Consider the following 19,588-nt stretch of genomic DNA (forward strand, 5'->3'; position numbering starts at 1 on the left):
CAATTAGTTGTTCCTTCAGGCTCAGTAGAGGTACCATGCAAACTTTGGTCTGTTACAATATCTTAGATTAACTTTTTCATTTTAATATTCCTATCTACTGGTTAAGTAGCATTTGTCCTTGTTATTTAATGGTATTGCTGAGATGTGTTTTTTATTCTATTTAATTATAATGAAAACATTAAAAAACTGAATCGAGAACGAATGGACCTTTCTGTATCTTCCATTTATGGTTTATCTAATGATCCAAGTATGGTTTAAGTCCCTCTTCTATGCTGAAATTTATGATTTAACCTTCTAGATTGGTATAATTTGGTCTCTCCACTTTTATAGTGTTTTTAGTAGGTCCAAATTAATAGCACTGCTAGTTGCTGTTATTCAAGTGATGATGTGATTTTTTTACTATTATTTGTTCACGGTCAAGGCTGTGTGGAAATTCAGTAATTCATGTTCCAGCATTGATAAATTTACACTTTGGTTGAATATTTAAGGTTTTTTCTTAAAGAAAATTCATGTAATCGTTTTAACAATAGCAACTAATGGTGTTATTAATTTGGACCTACAGAAACCAAATTATGTCAAATTAAAGGGATTAAATCAAAATTTCAACACAGTAGAGAGACTAAGCCCATGATTAGATTATCTAACCTTAGGGAATAGTCGGGATAAGGTTGTCTATATAGTTAGAATGGATGTGATCATTGTAATTCTTAAGAGTTCTATTTAGCTGTATGCGCCACTTGGGTTACCTTGGATTGCAATATTTAGTATTTTAGACTTAGAATGCATATAGTTCCAATTGATCTGCATGACAGTTTTTAGCATGGAGTTGAAAATGCCAAATTATTGCGTAGATAGGAGATTTTATAGGGAACCCAAGTTTTGTAGGTGCGTGTGTTCATACATTCCACTTCAAATGTTTTGAAATGTTGTTAGTAGTTTCTTTGTCTAGTTATGTTCCCAGTCTCTGTGCTCTTTTTACATTAAACATTTAATCCTAGGATTTTAGTCCCTCTATGTCTAAGAACTTCCATTAAATTAGATTATGTGGTAATTTTAGAATAAAAGACTTTGCTTACATGACAAATATGACATTGTGGAAGACTAAATAAGTACATAAAGAATGTATAATATGGGGTTAAGGTTTTTGATTAGGGTGAGTATTTGGTATATTGGCAGTGTATTTTTTTCATGCTTTAAAAAATTGACATGTCCCTTTTTCCTTTATATATATATTTTAATAATTTATTATACTCCTATGGGATGCTTGTCAACCCCTGATCCTGCTTGTAGAGGTTAAAAACTCCAGTAGCAGTGCACCAAATGTTTTCTCTAGGTTTTTCATCACTATAGTGAAAGTTGATACTTTTTAAATGAATTTAAATTGGTTGTGTAAACTTTAATTATTAAATCAAATATGTGATGAGTACAGGGACTGGAAGCATAATTAGATTTTTCCCCTGTTTGTATTGTATTCCATGTAGTTTAGTTGCATTACTGTCTACAGTTCTATTAAGAACTTTGGAAATGAACATCATCGATTACCATTTAGCAGAAAAAAACTTGCAGAAGCTGCAATGGCAAACATATGACCCACAACTCCAAAAGCTGCCATGTTTGAGATTAAGTCGAATCGTGTTCAGTCTTTTAATGCATTTGTTAGAATTTGTTCAGTCTTCCATGTGTTGTATTGTTCGAAGACGACCTTCTTGGGTATTGTTTTTGGTCGGGATTGGCTTAGAGAGCTTTGTGGGATTGTGGGCTGTAGTTGTGTGATATGTTTTTCAACTTTTGGCGGAGTCGAAACGCATCAACATCGAAGGTGAATTTCGTGATATAGTGTCTTTAGACTTTTTAGGTTACTTGCATCATACTTCCCGAGCAATGACTTCAATTTTAAGTTTGTTTGCTTTCAAACGTCAAAACCTAGATCTAACGTACGTTTGTGGTGCATGGGGAGTTTTGACCGATAATCAGATTACAACTATATTATTAAATGGCCAAAATGATTTTATTTTAACTAAACAATTAATAGTAATTTGATTTTTATATGAAATTAAAAAAAAACCTGCTTTTAATGAGATTTGAACCCAAAGTATTATTTAGCTTTGACGTCAACTTTAAATAAATATATTAACACATCAATTTTATTAAATTGTATGAAATCATTTTTTTTTTTGAAAATTTAGAAAGTACCTAAGAACTATCTGTAATTTGTTTCAATCCTTGAATAGAAAGACAAATGCGATTCATGTTTGAGTGGTGATATTGTCAAACTTAATAAATTTTCAAAATTATCTTTGAAATCAAATCTAAATTGTCAATGAAGCAAACACAGAATTTGACATTACGATAACGAAAGGACTTGATAAGTTGGATAATCTCGAGGATTCAATAAAATCATTTTGTAGTTTAAATAGTAACTTAAAATTTGAACCGTGGCGGTCGTTTGATATGATCAAATCCCAAATTTTTAGCAATAATCATATGGACCATTTACCATCAGGTTAATGAATTTTACGACCTATCAGTATTTAATCTTTGCGCACATCACTACGTGGACAAAAATTAGGAAAAGTTGATAATTCAGAGATCAAAATGCGAAAAGTAGCAAGTTTTGGGAGTAAACGCTAACAATGAATGAGCAGTTAGAATTATGTTCTATTGAGTCAAGTGATGATCTCAACAGTATCCTTTTTCTGTGCCAGAAATTGAGAAGCACAATTGCAACAGGAATGTAATTTTGAGAAACCTTAGCAAGCTACCTAGGGATAATAATAGTAGTAATGCACCAAATCTGATCAAAACTCTGGTAATTGTGGCACCAAAATTAGTGAAATATTTTATTTCTTTAAACCATCGTAACATTCCGAATCTATGATGCTGAATTATGTTTTTAAAACGAAAACGTAGTGGGGAAAGTTTAGAGCATTACTGACAGAGGCTAGAAGAGGAAATAGTTCCGACACGTGGGAACCATAGTTGCAGCGTCACAGGCGAGAACCTCACCGTTGGCTCTCATGATACACAGTTCACGACGATTGTAACATTCCTTTTCTATGGTGCAATACGACGTTTAAAAACAAAAAGCAAAAATACACGGTGAAAGTTTTAGAGCATTACCGACTGAGACTAGAAGAGGAAATAGTTCCGAGACAAGGGAACTGTTGTTGCAGCATCACAGGTGAGAACCTCGCCATCGGCTTTCACGATATACGTTTCGGGATCTACTTCGATATTTGGGAGAGCATCATTGAGCTTCATGTCGAGCTTGGTTAGATTTCGGGTATTACCAACAGCTTCTACCCTCTTCTGCAGTCCATATGACTCTTTGACTCCGCGATCTAAAGCAGCCTGTTTGCAAAGGATTGATGTAAAATTCTACTTATTCATCGTGTATGGCTGAAACCGGAAAACCCAAAAACAGATTCTGACTGTAATGCTTGGTCTGATTTTGATTCGGATTTTATTGAATTTGATTTGGTTTCAGTCGGATAATAATTCAACATATTTGGTTGGGTTTCCTCAACAGAATTCAATTTCTACTTTTTATAATATAAAAGTACACATTTTAATTCTAAATTAATGAAAGAAACTTGAAAAAAATGCTACTATAAATAACAATTTTAGAAGTTTTAAAACTAATGAACTGAACTGATACGAACGAATGGACTACATTTTGGGCTAGTTCGGTTATCTCGGCATTTGGTTTAAATAGAAATCAGTTAGGTCATCTATGACATTTGGTTTCGGTTTATAAAATCACGTTAATCATATGTATATATTAAACCAAACCGAACCATTATCAATCCTAGATACGTGTCTGTGTATATATACATAGAGAGAGACAGAGAGAGAGAAGCGTGCCTTGCTGACGAATGCAATGGAGTTAGCACTTGCAGCCTTGCCGAATGCTCCAAACATTGGCCTTGACAACACCTATTACAACCGATATGGATATGTTCAAATTAAAAAAAAAAAAAAAATTCATGAATTTTAATAGTTATATTTCCTACTCATGTCCAGATATGAGTTGAAAACAAACGTTAGATGCAAATACTCCAAAGGGAAAAAAAAAAGAAAAAGAAAAAAGAACCGTAGAATATAAAACGTTACCGGTTCAGGTGTCGGAATGCTTGCATTAGCATCTCCCATATTAGCCCAAGTAACTTCACCACCTTTGATCACCATTTCAGGTTTTGCCCCAAAAAAGCTTGGCTTCCATAAAACAAGATCAGCCAACTTTCCCACCTGAAGAAGATATTTGTATATTATTGACGTAAGTGAAATTTAGGATCAGAAATCTTGAGCCAATGGATTTTGAACCGATCTGCTTCAAATGAGGAGGCTCAGAACGGTTATGAATGCAATCGACATCCATGTAAGGAAAATAAAAAGTTGAAGCAACATAATAAATAAAGTACCTCAACCGAACCGACAAATTCTGCAATCCCGTTAGCAATGGCTGCATTTATGGTGTATTTTGCTATATAACGTTTGATTCTTAGATTGTCGTTGTCTGAGTCTGCAGGACCAAGTGGTCCCCTTTGTGATTTCATCTTGTGGGCGGTTTGCCAAGTTCTGCATATCACCTGGAAAGAAATTCGAACTTATTTCAGCTTTATACCACATGCAGAATGAGAAATGCATGCAATATATATATGTATTTAACCCTCCAAAAACCCTCTAAATACACGGAAGAAACATAAAAGCAATTGAATATACCCATGTAGGACCAATGCCCGTATTTGACACTTATACTTAACATAGTAGAATATTAATGCTCACCCGATAGGTACTTTATAAAAAATAAAGAGTCGGAGGAACATAGGTCGAGTCAAAGAAGACATGTCTCTTGTTTCTAACAATGTTGAAAGAACCGAACAAGATTTTTTATTGGTTTGAACCAGTTTAAAGCTGGTTTGACCAACCAATCTAGTCCGAAGTTTCCATCCAAGGTTTCCACCTTTGATAGTCATTTAATTATACAAAAGTTCAGAAAAAAACCTCGCCAATGCGACCCATCGCCTGTGAATCTGAAGATATAATGCTGATTGCCCCTGTGTCATGCAATATATCTTCGGCAGCAATGGTTTCCGCCCTAATCCTTGATTCTGCAAATGCTACATCTTCAGGAATATCCTTGCTGAGGTGATGGCAAACCATCTGCTAAGACAGAAATGCATGAGAATGGAAAAAAAATTGAGCACACACGTATCGGATACATACTCGTATCCGACACTCACCCCCCAAGTCCAAGCAACAGAGCTGTCATCCTTTTCGTACCAGCATGTCAAGATGTTCATCTATAGTATTGGAAGTATAAGGGCGAGTCGGGTTTGTTGACGAAGGGAGGACGTTTTTAACGCCGCATACTTTGATGATATCTGGAGCATGACCACCACCGGCACCTTCACTGCAAAAAATTACATCGATCATGAACATCAATGAACTAAAACCAGACCGGTTAACCGGAAAATTAAGAAACAAACAGAACTCTAACTTGTTCTGAAACAACAGAATGATATTCATACACATTGAACTTGTAAAAGTCATAGACATTTTAAGATTTGCTTCCACAAAGCATCCAAATAGCCTTTAGTGAACTTAGTAACCCACAAATACGTCATATATCCAATTTCTTCTAACTAGTCAAGCTGCTTTTTATTTATGTGTGTTTGTGTGTGTCAAGGTTTTCAGAACCGGACCCATGGTCGTACTGGTCAGGCTACTGGTTCACTGTTCCAACTGATTCGACCAGTCTAATTAAATAAATCATTAAAAAATCATAAAAATACTAAAAATCTGGTTCAATGCCCTTCTCCAAACCGGTACCCTGAACGGTTCCTAGTCCAACCGGTCCAACTGGCCAACCCTGTTCAAACAACCTTGATGTGCATGCAGTGGGGTTGGGGCAAAGATTTAAAAACTGAATTGGATTGGCCGGTTCAACCAAGAGCTAGTAGCTCCGGCAGTTCAAGTATAATTATGTAACTGAAAACCAGTGAGAATTGAGAATCAAAAACCGGTTAACCAAGTAAAAACTCGGATGGACTGAAATTTGTTAACCAGAAATCAGAAGTTTGACTAGTTTGATCTCCATTCCAGATTTTTATTTATTCATTAATTGAGGAATGGGAGACATGAATCCATACCTGTGATAAGTGTGAATAGTTCTTCCTTTAAATGCATTAATTGTTTGTTCCACAAATCCAGATTCGTTCAAGGTGTCAGTATGAATATTAACCTGCCAAATTCAATCGATATAAACGATGAGTTTATGGTTTAAAATGTAACTAAAAGAAAACGAAAAATCTCGGAAATAATTGGCAATCTTGTTTATCTGACTTGGATATCATATAGTTCTGCAACAGCCAAACAACTGTCTATTGCAGCAGGTGTAGTTCCCCAATCCTCATGCAGTTTCAGTCCCATTGCTCCGGCTTTGATTATTTCATGTATTTCTTCAGGTTTAGAACCATTTCCCTATATAAGATAAATAAGAATCCGCAAAAATAGAAATCAAGTCATTATGGCTGAGCTGAAAAGCCAATAAAAGCTTATTCAAACCATAGTGTTCGATTCGGTTCTGGTTCAGCTAGTAATTGAGTATTTTGTTCGATTCATGTTTTATTTAGAGTTAAAAACCGTAATTATTCAAACTGAACATGATTCCTTTTTTTTTTTTAGTTTTTAAATTAGTTTGTTAATTAAAAAACGATGACCTGATTCGATCTGTAAAAAAATAATAATGCCTAGTCAGTTGGATTATCTATGATATTTGGTTCGGTTTTCAAAAATAACCCAAAATACTACATATTAACAGTAACTTTTCAAAAACCAAACCGAACTATTATGCAAAGAAATTTAAGCTTACCTTCCCTGTGAAGCCAAAATTTAGAGGGAAGTCATCAGTGGACTGCAGCATCATTTTCATTTGCGACGGAGCTGGCGTACAAGTAGTTGCACGTGTTCCGTCAGCTGGTCCGGTCCCACCTCCAAGTAATGTTGTGATGCCTACACAAATTTGGAAGAGTTCAGTTTATAACATATTAAATATTTAATAAAGATGTACGATTCTCTTTTGTCCTAATCCATGTCCAATGCTTAGCCCCGATACATATTCAGACATTGATATGAGGTATGATGCTCTACATATATAGAAAACATCTAGAAAAAAAATGTACTCATATCGAACACGTACCCGTATCTAACACTCACCAAAACCCCAGTACATGGACTTTATCCCTTTTTTAACTCTCTTGCTCTAACCAAAAACAAGCACACAACATAATTTACTGCTTGTGTATGCTCCTGTTTTGGTAACATTTTTAGCTAATGTATGCCTGAAAATGTAGCTTACCACTTGATATAGCTTCATGAACCAACTGAGGACATATGAAATGCACATGACAGTCAATAGCCCCTGCAGTTACGATCAATCCTTCTCCGGCAATAACCTCGGTGTTAATCTGCAAGTCGATGGTATCAGTCATTAGTACAGCAGATAATTATACTCAGACACTGACTTGATACAAGAAAACTTACACCGATGGTCATGTTCTCAGATACACCATCCATGGTATCTGGGTTGCCTGCTTTCCCGAGTCCAACAATACAGCCATTTTTAACACCAATATCTGCCTTAAATATACCAGTGTAGTCGATGATTACAGCATTTGTTATAACAATGTCTAAAGATTTATCTGGTAGATGCCCACAAGATTGTCCCATGCCATCTCTTATAACTTTTCCGCCACCAAATACGCATTCATCACCATATACGGCAAAATCCTGTTCTATTTCGGCATACAAATTTGTGTCACCAAGCCGGATTTTGTCACCGGTAGTAGGGCCATACATGTTAGCATATGCCTCAGGAGAAACTGTTGTGGTAAAATCAGAATCTTCTCCAGTCAAGCCTTCGCTGCAAAATGAGCTGTGGCATTAAAATTTCCATATTTTAAATGGATTGAAATAAAACAGACAACACTAAGTTTCTAGCTGAAGTTGTAAACCTAGCATCCGCATCTTCCGTATTCCCATAACCTTCAATCCTTATGGTTTCCATCACCGTTTCGATATTGTTGTAGTCAACAGGGCCATCAACAATTCCGTTTCCTCCTCTGATCACTTTGTTACCACCAATGCTAACTAGCACAACTGGTTTACTTTCTCCGGGCTGGAAAAGGTAAACATGTTTCAGTCAAATAATAGAGTTGGATTAGATCAAATTTGATCTTGAAATCACGAAATATGTTATTCTGACTCTTCATTTTCCTTTTTTAAGTACTCTTGTCCAATACATATCTAGACAGGGGTATGGAGATATGACCTTCCAAAAATCCTCAAAATACATAGAAAAAAATTGAATATACCAGTATTAGACAAATAACCCATGAATATACCAAAGGAAAATTTAATTCAACTCACTTTCATGGATGAACTTTTATCATTACTCTATATCTGCTAATGTAATAATAACACTAGGAATGACCCCCATATATCAATAGAATAATCGGTTTTCATAAAGAACAAAATTATCATTTAGATTCTGAGGCTTCCTCCAAAATCAGTGTCTACCAGTTCAGTTTTATACTATGTTACTTGGACTCAGATGTAAGAGTTAGATGTGAGTATGTGTCTCACACGAGTATATTGAATTTCCTTTTCCAAGATTTTAATATTTTTGGAGGGTCTTTGTACGATTAGATCTTATACCTGTATCTAAATATACGTTGGACATGAATGCCAAACATAAAAACACTTCATAAAGATAAGTTGAAGAGTCGAACCAGCATAAGTTTCATTAACTACCAATATCATGAAAAACATCAAAACCATGTTTTTATGTCATTGATTCCTATCACAACTATAATTTCTTGCAAATCCAGGGGCAAATTTCCTAAATAAATGAAAATAAGAACCACTCTTGTAAAAAACAAAGCGAGAGTGCCACTTTTTTTTTTAATAGAAAGGGACTAATCTATACCAATGCTGTTTTGACTTTTCATTTTACTTAATCTATTAGTATCAAACACCTGTATCCAACACATATTCAGACATGGTAATGAGTAGGATTCTCCAAATATATATAAAAAAAAAAGAGATTAAAAATTGAGCAACTTTATTGCGGACACAAATGATCAATGAATAACCATTAATTGCACTTAATCAATGAATCAAACAATAAACTTCACTACAGAAGAAGGCTAAAAATGCTCAACCTCAAATCTTGTAGCTGTTCCTGCTCGTATATTTAGCCGCATACCATATGCTCTCCTTCGATCGAAAACCAAGTAAGGATTTACCTCAATAAAGTGATAATGGCTTCCTACCTGAAAAATTGCTGAATGATTAACACAAAGATTGTTCAATTCTTCCTTAGAAAACAATTAACAAAAATGTATTGGTTAGCTATATGGTACAATATTGTATGTCACTTCTCTGCTCCTATGTAAAGCATATTTTTGTATCCAACACAAACACTCGAAGTCCAAGCAACATAGGTATGCACACAATTATAGAGTGATAACAAAAGTTATGTTGTTGGCACTCCTCATGCAATACATAAAGATATGGGGATATGATCTCTAAGGATTCTTCATACAAACTTAGAAAAATCTAACCATATACGTATCTGACACTCACACTCAAATCCTAATAACATAGACCAAAACTGATTTGGAATTGATCAAACTAGGTAAAAGTATCACTGAGGCCCCTGCACTAGAAGTCAGATTGTACATTGTACGTTAGATCAAAGAACAAACTGGTCCTTTTATTAAAAAATCCATCCATTTTTACTGTTAAAAACTGATCCCTGTACGTCAACAAGAGGTACACGTGGCATGCCATGTGTCATTGTCTGGTTATTCTATTAGCCATGTACGAAGGGATGACCTTTTTAAAAGAAAGGATCAATTTGCTCTTTCATCTAACATACAGGGGCTAATATGCGCATTTTTTTAGTAGAAGGGATAAAATGTAATCTGATTATTTGTATAGGGGCTTCCATGGTACTTTTACCATCAAACTCTCCACACGAAAAATAAATTAAATGAATAAAAAAAGATGGTTTGCAACACCTGAACTGGCCTGTCTCCTCTGTTAGTGACATTGAGTCTTACTGTTTTCCTGCCTAAATTAAGGCTAATAATCCCATCTTTGAAGATCAAATCACCAGGAACCATTTTATCTTCCATTTCGGGAAATTTGTCAGGGGAAGGCACTGCATTATCAATGTTCTTTTAGTTCCCATTTGGACGCTTCACATTTTCAAGCGGTAACAATTCCAATCCAACTAAACTGCATAATCTACTAAATCTTCTAATATAAAATAAGTACGAAAAGACTTATATGACAATTTTATTTAGGCTTAAGTGTAAGTGTCGGATATTAGTATACGTCTAATATGGATAGTACAAAATTTTCCAGATTTTTGTGTACCTGGAGGATCATTGGAGGATTATATTTTCACTTGTATTCATATATGCATCAAACGGAGTACTTCAAGAAAAATGAAGAGTCGGAGCAACATAGCTTATTGATATATTATGAGGTTTGGATTTCAAAAAGTCAGGTAGGTTAGAGGCAAAAAGAAACGGAAAGAATTGCAACTTGAGATGAATGTAGTTTGAGCTTGAGCCCTATTTTTCTATTTGAGGCCAAACTAGCAAAAATCTGCATAGAAAAAATGTTTTCCGACTTTCATTTTGTTTCAAATATCCATGTCCGACGCATATTTGAATGTGATTATAAGGATAATACCCTATAGATACATGGAACAAAACTTGGAAAAAAATATAACATACCTGTGTTAGACATATCAATATCCGACACTCACACTTGGGTCCAAATAACAGCTAAGATCACTCAGATATATTTTCCATGTATTCTTCAAGGAAGCCTATATACCAAAATATATACACATATATGGCCTACCAGGTAGAAAAGAACCATATAATGCAAGGTGAAGGTCTCCATTTTCACTATTCACCACATTGTGAACGGTGATTAACTTCGTCCCATCGGGAAATGTCCCTTCAACCTTAAATTAAAATCACAATTAGTTTACTTGCATTGTTGATTTTGAAATAAAATAGAGTTTATGATATAAGCTGAGAAAGTCTGGAACAACGACACTTCATGCCTATATTGCTCCAAGTCTTCATTATTCTTAGAGTATCCATAACTGGCCTTGTGTCCAAGACATGGATACGAGGACATGACCTCCAAAGATCCTCTATACACGTGAAATAATTCAGAAAAATCTGACCATATCTATGAAGAATCCTTAGAGGTCATATCTCCATATTATTGATGAATTGCAAAGGAAAATTCAATACCAGTTATGATTACTTAAAACATAGTTACCTGAACAGAATCCAATAGATGTGGAACAGCTGGAAGAACTTGCCTCCTGCTCAAACATTAACTAAAATTACTGTTTATTCAAAGCAAAACTTCAGTGAAAGCCTACATTACTCGGATTTTGATGTTAATCCGGGTATGCGTCCAATATGAGTAGGTTTAATTTTTTTTTCTAGTTTTTTTTCCATATTTTTGAAGGGTCATTAGAGGATCATATCTCCATATCCATATCTCACAATGTATCAAATTTAAGTGTCAAACACCAATAATTCAAGAGAAATGAATAATCTGAGCAAAATGGTTTCATACCTTCCCAGAAGTCGTTGACCGATGTCCATCAATTCCGCCACACTCCAGTTACCATCACGAACAAACTCGAGAATCTACGGTGGAAAAACATATCAAAAGGGATATGAAATTGAAATTTTCATTTTCTTTGAACATCTTTAAAAAAATCAGAAAGGGAAAACCGGTACACGGCAAATTATAGGCATGTAATTGACTTAGCTCTTAAAACCAATAACTTGATTAATCAAGAATTTCTAGTGAAGTCCTTTTTTAACAATCCACCCTATGAAGAAAAAATGATACTAAATATCCTGGAGCATGAGAACACCAATTACATAAAAACACACATAATTTTCATAGAGAAACCTACACAAATAGACTTTCATGGGGAAAAAAAAAAGCTCAGCAGAATCAAACAATAAATCATTGGGTTAGAAAAACGAGCATGATCAGCAGGCATTAAATGATAAATTTCAAAAATGAGTTCATTCCCATGATCCCTAGACTCTTCATTTTTCTTAAAGTACTTGTGTCCATAGGTGTCTGACACATTCTCCGAATATAATCATACAAGCATCCAATACTTACCCCAAGTCCAAGTAACAAAGTAGCATTCCTAATGTATACATATATTATACAAAACTGACATTGAACATACCCTTATCAGAAATATACTCATACACGTATCCAATACTCACCCCAAGTTCGGGTAACGAATTGGCATTGGTAAAGTATGCATATATTATACAAAACTTAGATTGAACATACCCTCATTGGACTGTACCTGTAATCAACACTAGGGGTGTACTTGAGCCAAGCTGAGCTCAAATAGTAGCAAACTCAAACTTGAGCTCGACTCAAAATTCAAGGCTCGATACTCAGCTCGAGCTTGATCGAATATTAGATAATCAAGCTACTCGAGTTCAACCTTGATTAAGCTCGTTCATCAATTTTTGTACTCAACTTTAACTTGAGCTGGATCAAGCTCGTTCATACTTAAGCTCTTTCTATATAACGAGAGTGAAATTGTAATTTCATAATATAATATATTGAAATGAAAAGGCTCGATTAGGCTCGCAAGCCGTCCTTATCGAGTATTACAGTACTCGAATTCAACTCGATTGATAACTCAAGCTGCTTGAGCTTGAGCTCAGCTTGGTAATTACCGACTCGAATTCGAGTTTTCTTCTAGTTGAACTCGCCCGTCCAGCACTCACCCCAAGTTTAAGTCACAATTTGACATTGTAAAATCAACACATACACAAAATTACGAAGAATAGGAATTACCTGAGTAGCAATGAGAGCAACAGCTTCAGTATAATTGAGCCTAAGCCCGCGAGCCAGACGCTTCTGAGCAAGGTACCCTGCATTATGAAGGCCAAGCTTCTCCACTTCTTTTGGGGTTAATTTCATTCTTGTTTTAACTCTTTATTGAACTTCTTTCATTCAAATTCAATGCCCAAACAGTTTCTTCACCGCCCAAAAAAACTCCTAATCAAATATGTATTATCATTTTCACAAAAATGATTAAATTGCTTTCATTATTAAGAACCAAAACCTTTTTTTTTAAAAAAACCCAAAAATGAAAAGCTAAATTTCAACTGTTTGATCTAAATTGACTAAGAATTCCAGTAACTTTCCAATCAAATCTTTAAAAAAAAAAAGTAGCTGATAATGATAAATTCATTACGACATTCCCGTAATCACATTAATTGCTGCTGTAATTTCTAAAATGAATTTTTTAAAAAATAAATAAATAGAGAGAAAATGTAAGGATTACCTTTTTAAGGACACTGAAGGTGTTAATAGTTACTCCACCAGATGGTGTGATGACATGAGAAATTGTGCTTTGGATTTTGAGAACTGGCTATAGGATGCTTGTACATTATGCTGTTAAGGTTGTACCCTACCTACTTGCATATTTGGTAATTATATATATTATTATTATATTCTTCTCTGACTTTGTAATATGATATAAATCGTATTTTGATAATCGCGCTTGAGTATTTCATTATTAAAAATTAATTTATGTAAATTTATCACCTATCATTGTTTGGTTATTTTTCAGTTATATTAATTTTTTATTGTACAAATAGATAAATTTTTAAATAAAAATGACATATTTGCTATTTTATTTAACATACAAAGATTAATTTACCTATTTTTTAATAAATGGGCGTAATGCAATCTGACTCTTAACACTTTTATCCATATAAATCTCAAATTTAGGTAAAATATATCATGGTAGCACTGTACTAGATGTCAGATTGTATTTTTTTTCCTTTAGTTAAGAAATGGACAAATTAATCCATTTACATTAGATCAAATAACAAATTGATCATTTCCGTTAAAGATTTTATCCATTCTATTGTCATAAACTATCAAGATTAACAAATAACCAAATAGTGACACATGACATGTTATATGTACCTCATGTTAACGTAAAAAGACTAGTTCTCAATAGTAAAAATTGATGAAATTCTTAACAGAATGACAATTTTACTGTTTGCTCTAACATACCTAGATTAATTTCCCAAATTTTGAATGAAAAGATCAAATTACAATTTAACCTTTAGTACAAGGACCTCTATGATACTTTTATTCTCATACTTATCACTATGAAATATTTAAATTTGAGATGCTAGTTTAATTTGGTATATTTAATTAAAGTTTTATTCGTATAATTTAATGAAATTAAATATAATGTATCAAAATCTCATTAGATAAAAATTCTTATATAGATTTTTTTAAATATTTATCCTCTAATTTAGGTGATAGCTCTTAGTCCAGGCTATTTGATGATTGTGATTGGTTAATTAAATCTTATAGTGGTTAAAATAGATTAAGTTAATTGATTATCGATTATGAATATTGATGACTTAATCAAATTTTAATATATATATTATTTTAATTTTAAAATCTATTAGAAAATGTTATATAAAATTAAAAGTTTTAACCAAAATTTAAATTAATTTCTATGTAATTTTTATTTATCATACTTGAAATGTAACGAGTAAAAGAAATACTGATTTAATTGATTGAACTGATTAATATTGATTAATGTTAAATTGATTCAGTTAGATTGTTAAGACTTAAGTCAAATTAGTTAGTTAAAATATGATGTTGGTTGGTATAATTTGGTTTAATAGACTTAATTAATTGAACTAAGAGATATTAAGTTGATTTGATTAAATTGGTTTAAACATAAATTGATTAGTTAGTAAGTTAAAATGTGATGGGATTTTTACCCAACTAGCTAATTGCAGCAGTGTTATTGGAGAACCAAATTGATATGGTCAATTGGATTAAAAATTGGTAGGTGTATCAATTTAGATAATATAATTGAATTGTGAATCGTTCAAAATTAGTAAAAACACTAAAAATTTAGAAAAAAAAATGATTGAACCTTAATCTAATGAACAAATTTATAAAATTTTAATTAAATTTTATGAAATTTTTAATTATTTATTGTTAGACCGACTGTTGATAATTTAGCCTGCTTGATTATCGGTCCAATTTTTTATAACAGTGTATTATTGTGTTATATTGAATTGGATTCAAATTAAGGTTTAGGGTTTATAGATATTATCTGAATCCAAGCCATGAATGTAAGGTCCAATTCGTCTAAATCTGGGCTTACAAAGTCCAATCAATGGTGGTTTCGGATCATATCTCGGGCCTATTCGCTACGCCCGATGACCCAAGCAAGCACACTGCCCCTTTGCTCAAGAAAACTCCCACTTAAATTTTTCAACCCCCCCCCCCATTTTTCTATATTTATTTTTGCTGGATCTCATTTGATTTCTCTTTTTCTTCCCGCCGATCATCTGCAATCTGATTGAAAGGTAATTTTCTCGAACCCCTTTTTTGTTTTCTCGGAAAACCACCATAAACACGCTTGGAATTCCCTAATTCAATCTCTGCATTCTATAGTTTTGTTTAAAGAAGAAAAAAACGAACATGAAGCTTGACACCACCGGTATGGAATCGGCGGCGCCGGTTTGGGGTTCTCATAATGAATTTGTTGATGAGTTTTCGGCTGCTCCGTCATTCGAGCTCCCAAATACTACTGATGTGAGTTAAAATTCTTGTGCTAATTAGTAACTCATTTTTTTTTTGTGATAGAAAAAGGGTTAAAGGAGTATGGAGGTTCCTGTATTATAGAGACCCGATCAAATGAGTCCCTCAATTATTAAATGGATCAATTTAGTCCGATACGATTAAAAAGAATTAAGTAACATTTATGGTATAAATAATATCTTGAAACTTCTCTTTTTTTTCAATTGCAGTTCATTTCCAAACAAAAAGATTTTATCAATTTTAACTCTGTTAAACGGTCTAAAGATTTGCTTCAACTGCAGTTCAGTTCTAGTTTTTAACAGTAAATGTTAACTCTATTCCAATTTGGTATTGTTTGATTCTTTTTAATAGCACAAGGATTAAATTGATTCATTAGTAGAGAGGGACTAAATTGATGAGATCTCTATAATAGAGGGACCTCTTAGGTACATTAACCTAGAAAAAAAAGGGGAGATTTTTGTGTGTGTGTGTGTGTGTGTGTTTTAATTTTTAACTTTTATGATTGGTTGTTTTCTTGTGGATTGCAGTTTGATGGGTTTCAAAAAGAAGCTATTCAAATGGTGAAACCTGCTAAAGGAACCACCACACTTGCCTTTATTTTCAAGGAAGGTGTAATGGTTGCTGCTGATTCTAGAGCTAGCATGGGAGGCTATATATGTATGTCCAAGTGTCATTTTAAATTGGTTTGTGTGATGAATTTTGGATTTTATCGTTTGATTAGAAATTTATTTGTAGGGAAATGATTTGTTAGTTGTAATCTTGGATTAAATTTTGAACTTAAAGCAATTCTTAGAAGTCTTGCTTGCATTCTTTTGTTATGTTGGTCTGACTCTTCATTTTGCTTGAGTTATCGTTATATTCGGACAAAGTTATTAGGGTATGACTCTCTAAGCACAAAAATTTATGAAAATACTTGGTGTTAGACATATATTTGTGCCCTTCACTCACACCTGAGTTTGAGTAACATAGTTCTTCTGCTCTTTGTTTTGCTTAAACTATCCAGTTCGACACATAGCTTTCCTGCTTCATTTTGTTGGTTTTGGACGCTAAGAGTGGAACTGTTATTATCATTCATTTTTTCCTGTATTTTGGCAGCATCACAGTCAGTGAAGAAAATTATTGAAATCAATCCATACATGCTTGGAACAATGGCTGGTGGAGCTGCTGACTGCCAGTTTTGGCACAGAAATCTGGGAACCAAGGTATGAATTCCTGCCATCCGAGTCCTTTTCCGTGTTAGCTTTGTTTTGCTTGTCTTGTATGGAATTGTATAGAAAAAGTAGTATATCCATGGCTTTTATGCAGAATGTTTCATATTGGCATTGTTTCTTTATGTTTTTTGTTGGTTCTTGCGCATTTCTGTTTTTCTAAAACCTTGAAAGCGCAAGTATGATACGAGTAGCATCTCAGAGGTTTCAAATGACGAGCAAATATTGTTTTCCTAAAACCCAATGTTGCTCGAACTCTTCATTTTTCTTAAAGTACCAGTGTACAATGCTCTTGTCCTATGCACATTCGGATGTTGGTATATACATGAAAAACTTCCAAAAGTTGAATATACCACTTTCGGATGCATGTAACATAGAGATTAACCATTTTGAGTTCTGATGAAGCAAATTTTTATGCATGGTATCGATATTAATGTCTATGACTAGATTTGTATGCAATGGTGTGTTAATAGCATAACAAACCTAGGTTTCTAGTATTTGATCCTCTTTCTTGTTACCGAAACGAATTTCCAAGGACAAAGTCGTGAAAATGAGTTGATGCGTGGTTCCTGTTTCCATAGGAGTTAGGTGATTGAATTTAATGCATTTTATTTTCGTAATTGTCTATATGAAGAGCTAATGGATTACCCGTTTACAGTGCCGGCTGCATGAATTGGCAAACAAACGCAGAATTTCTGTTACAGGTGCATCGAAACTGTTGGCAAACATTCTCTATTCTTACCGTGGAATGGGACTATCAGTTGGAACCATGATTGCTGGATGGGATGAAACGGTATTTGAAGCTAAATTTTACTTCATCTCTCTCCTCCGTTCCCCTTTTTTTCAGTAGCATTTGATGTATACCACTGCATGTTTTAACATACTGCGTGATGTGAATTCTAGGGTCCCGGACTATACTACGTGGACAATGAAGGGGGAAGGTTAAAAGGAATGCGTTTCTCTGTTGGGTCGGGTTCACCATATGCTTACGGTGTGCTGGATAATGGGTATGCATTTTTCTTCTTTCATAGACATTTTTGTTCTGTTATTAAGCAAAAACAAATGACGGGAAAGGTGTTATGGTCCTTCTAAAGTTAAGATTCGAGAGTAAGTTCATCTAATAGATATTATGGATGTACCAGTCAATTTCGACCTGAATTTGAAAACCTAATCCGATCAATCCAAATCAAATCTAAGCTAATCAGGTTTGAACTCGAAATAATTAGCTGCAATGACCTGAATTAGACCATTTCAGGCTGAACCCAAACAAGTAATTCAAGATGATCTGAACTTAAAAGTGTTCCTGACCTGAAATGGTCTGAACCTGCAATGGTCTGACCTGAAAATTTGGCCCCCCAAAACAAATGATCTGAACTGGAAGTTCCAAAAATCTTAAAACCGAAATGAACCTATGTAGATTAACCCAACCCGCCTAATTGACAAGTCTAATTATGGATGTATTACTTGTTTGATGATAAGCAGTTGGCAAGAAACCAGTTGTGTTTAAAAGTAAGATAGCACTGCCTCAATCGAGAATTCTTTTTTGTTTTTTTCTCGTATTATGCTTAGCTCCATGTATTCATGATCATTCATTTCTATTTTCGGGTGAACTCTGTACCAGCTATCGGTATGACATGTCAGTTGAAGAGGCAGCAGAGTTGGCTCGAAGAGCTATTTATCATGCCACATTCCGAGACGGAGCCAGTGGTGGTGTCGCCAGCGGTATTTCTCTCTTCCTCCAGTCTTATAGTAACATTCCCTCTGGTTCTGTTTTACGCTTGTCCTTATCCTACTTTTAACAAACTTTTATAATTCTTAACCAGTTTATTACGTGGGACCGAATGGCTGGAAGAAGCTATCAGGCGATGACGTTGGAGAACTTCACTATAGATACTATCCGGTGATGCCGAGCACGGTAGAACAGGAGATGGTCGAAGTAACTGGAGCCTAAGAGGACCGTCCTTCACCTAGACCTAATTGAAGATGTTTGCCTTCACAGATCGGCCGACGGGATTCCATCGGATTCTACAAAGACAGTTCACTGATAGACTTAGTTTGTCATTGTTGATGTTGAAATTTCTTAAAAGAATCAAATTAGTTTAAACGGGAACTTGTTTGGAAGTTATTCAGTTCTGTTACGTTTCGAATCGAGCTTGAGTTTATTTGATTTGAGCTATCAAATGAGTCAAATTTGAAGTAATTTAATGCCTGAGCTGAGTAGTTGACGAGCTTACTCGAGTTTTTCTTTGTAGTTAGTATTCAAAATTTTCTATACAAACTCGAAATCAAGTATAAATAATTGAGTCTGAGCATGATAGTTGTGTTCATCTTTTATCGGTTAAATGAGCAGAATAAGACGCGAAGTTAGAAATTTTTTTCGAGGAGATGAAATTAAGTTATAACTTTTACGATAAAAAAATATAATTTTATTATTTTAATAGTTTATAGTTTTATAATTTTTAAAAGATTAAATTAAATTTTTATCATTTTTAAGAAATGTTAAAGTGTAATTTTATTTTTACTAATTTTAAAATTTTAAAAGCTTAAATATAAAAATTTTCATTTTAGGAGATTGAGCCTCTACCAACCTCCTAACTATGCCCTGAACAGAATCAAGCTTAATTCGAGTAAAGTTTGTTCTT

General features: G+C 34.0%; 2 protein-coding genes across 2 annotated transcripts; one reads left to right on the top strand and one right to left on the bottom strand.

Annotated features, from left to right (window-relative positions):
- Positions 1-2,813: 2,813 nt before the first annotated feature.
- Positions 2,814-13,576, bottom strand: LOC107898633 (urease). Its single transcript, XM_016824141.2, has 19 exons — positions 13,439-13,576; positions 12,946-13,149; positions 11,680-11,753; positions 11,374-11,419; positions 10,942-11,047; positions 10,086-10,228; positions 9,225-9,335; positions 8,016-8,179; positions 7,546-7,924; positions 7,361-7,469; positions 6,875-7,014; positions 6,346-6,483; positions 6,153-6,244; positions 5,284-5,413; positions 5,005-5,163; positions 4,422-4,589; positions 4,114-4,248; positions 3,865-3,936; positions 2,814-3,351 (listed from the first exon to the last, which is right to left on the bottom strand). The coding sequence occupies exons 2-19, from the start codon at positions 13,069-13,071 to the stop codon at positions 3,130-3,132; spliced, it is 2,514 nt and encodes an 837-aa protein (XP_016679630.1). The 5' UTR covers positions 13,072-13,149; positions 13,439-13,576; the 3' UTR covers positions 2,814-3,129.
- Positions 13,577-15,230: 1,654 nt separating this feature from the next.
- LOC107898632 (proteasome subunit beta type-5) lies at positions 15,231-19,146 on the top strand. Its single transcript, XM_016824140.2, has 8 exons — positions 15,231-15,503; positions 15,592-15,732; positions 16,266-16,395; positions 16,834-16,940; positions 17,605-17,739; positions 17,850-17,953; positions 18,568-18,668; positions 18,770-19,146. Exons 2-8 carry the CDS (start codon positions 15,619-15,621, stop codon positions 18,895-18,897), a joined length of 819 nt encoding a protein of 272 aa, XP_016679629.1. The 5' UTR covers positions 15,231-15,503; positions 15,592-15,618; the 3' UTR covers positions 18,898-19,146.
- Positions 19,147-19,588: the final 442 nt, after the last annotated feature.

Source organism: Gossypium hirsutum, chromosome D04 (assembly GCF_007990345.1).
Source record: "Gossypium hirsutum isolate 1008001.06 chromosome D04, Gossypium_hirsutum_v2.1, whole genome shotgun sequence".
NCBI classification, from domain to species: domain Eukaryota; kingdom Viridiplantae; phylum Streptophyta; class Magnoliopsida; order Malvales; family Malvaceae; genus Gossypium; species Gossypium hirsutum.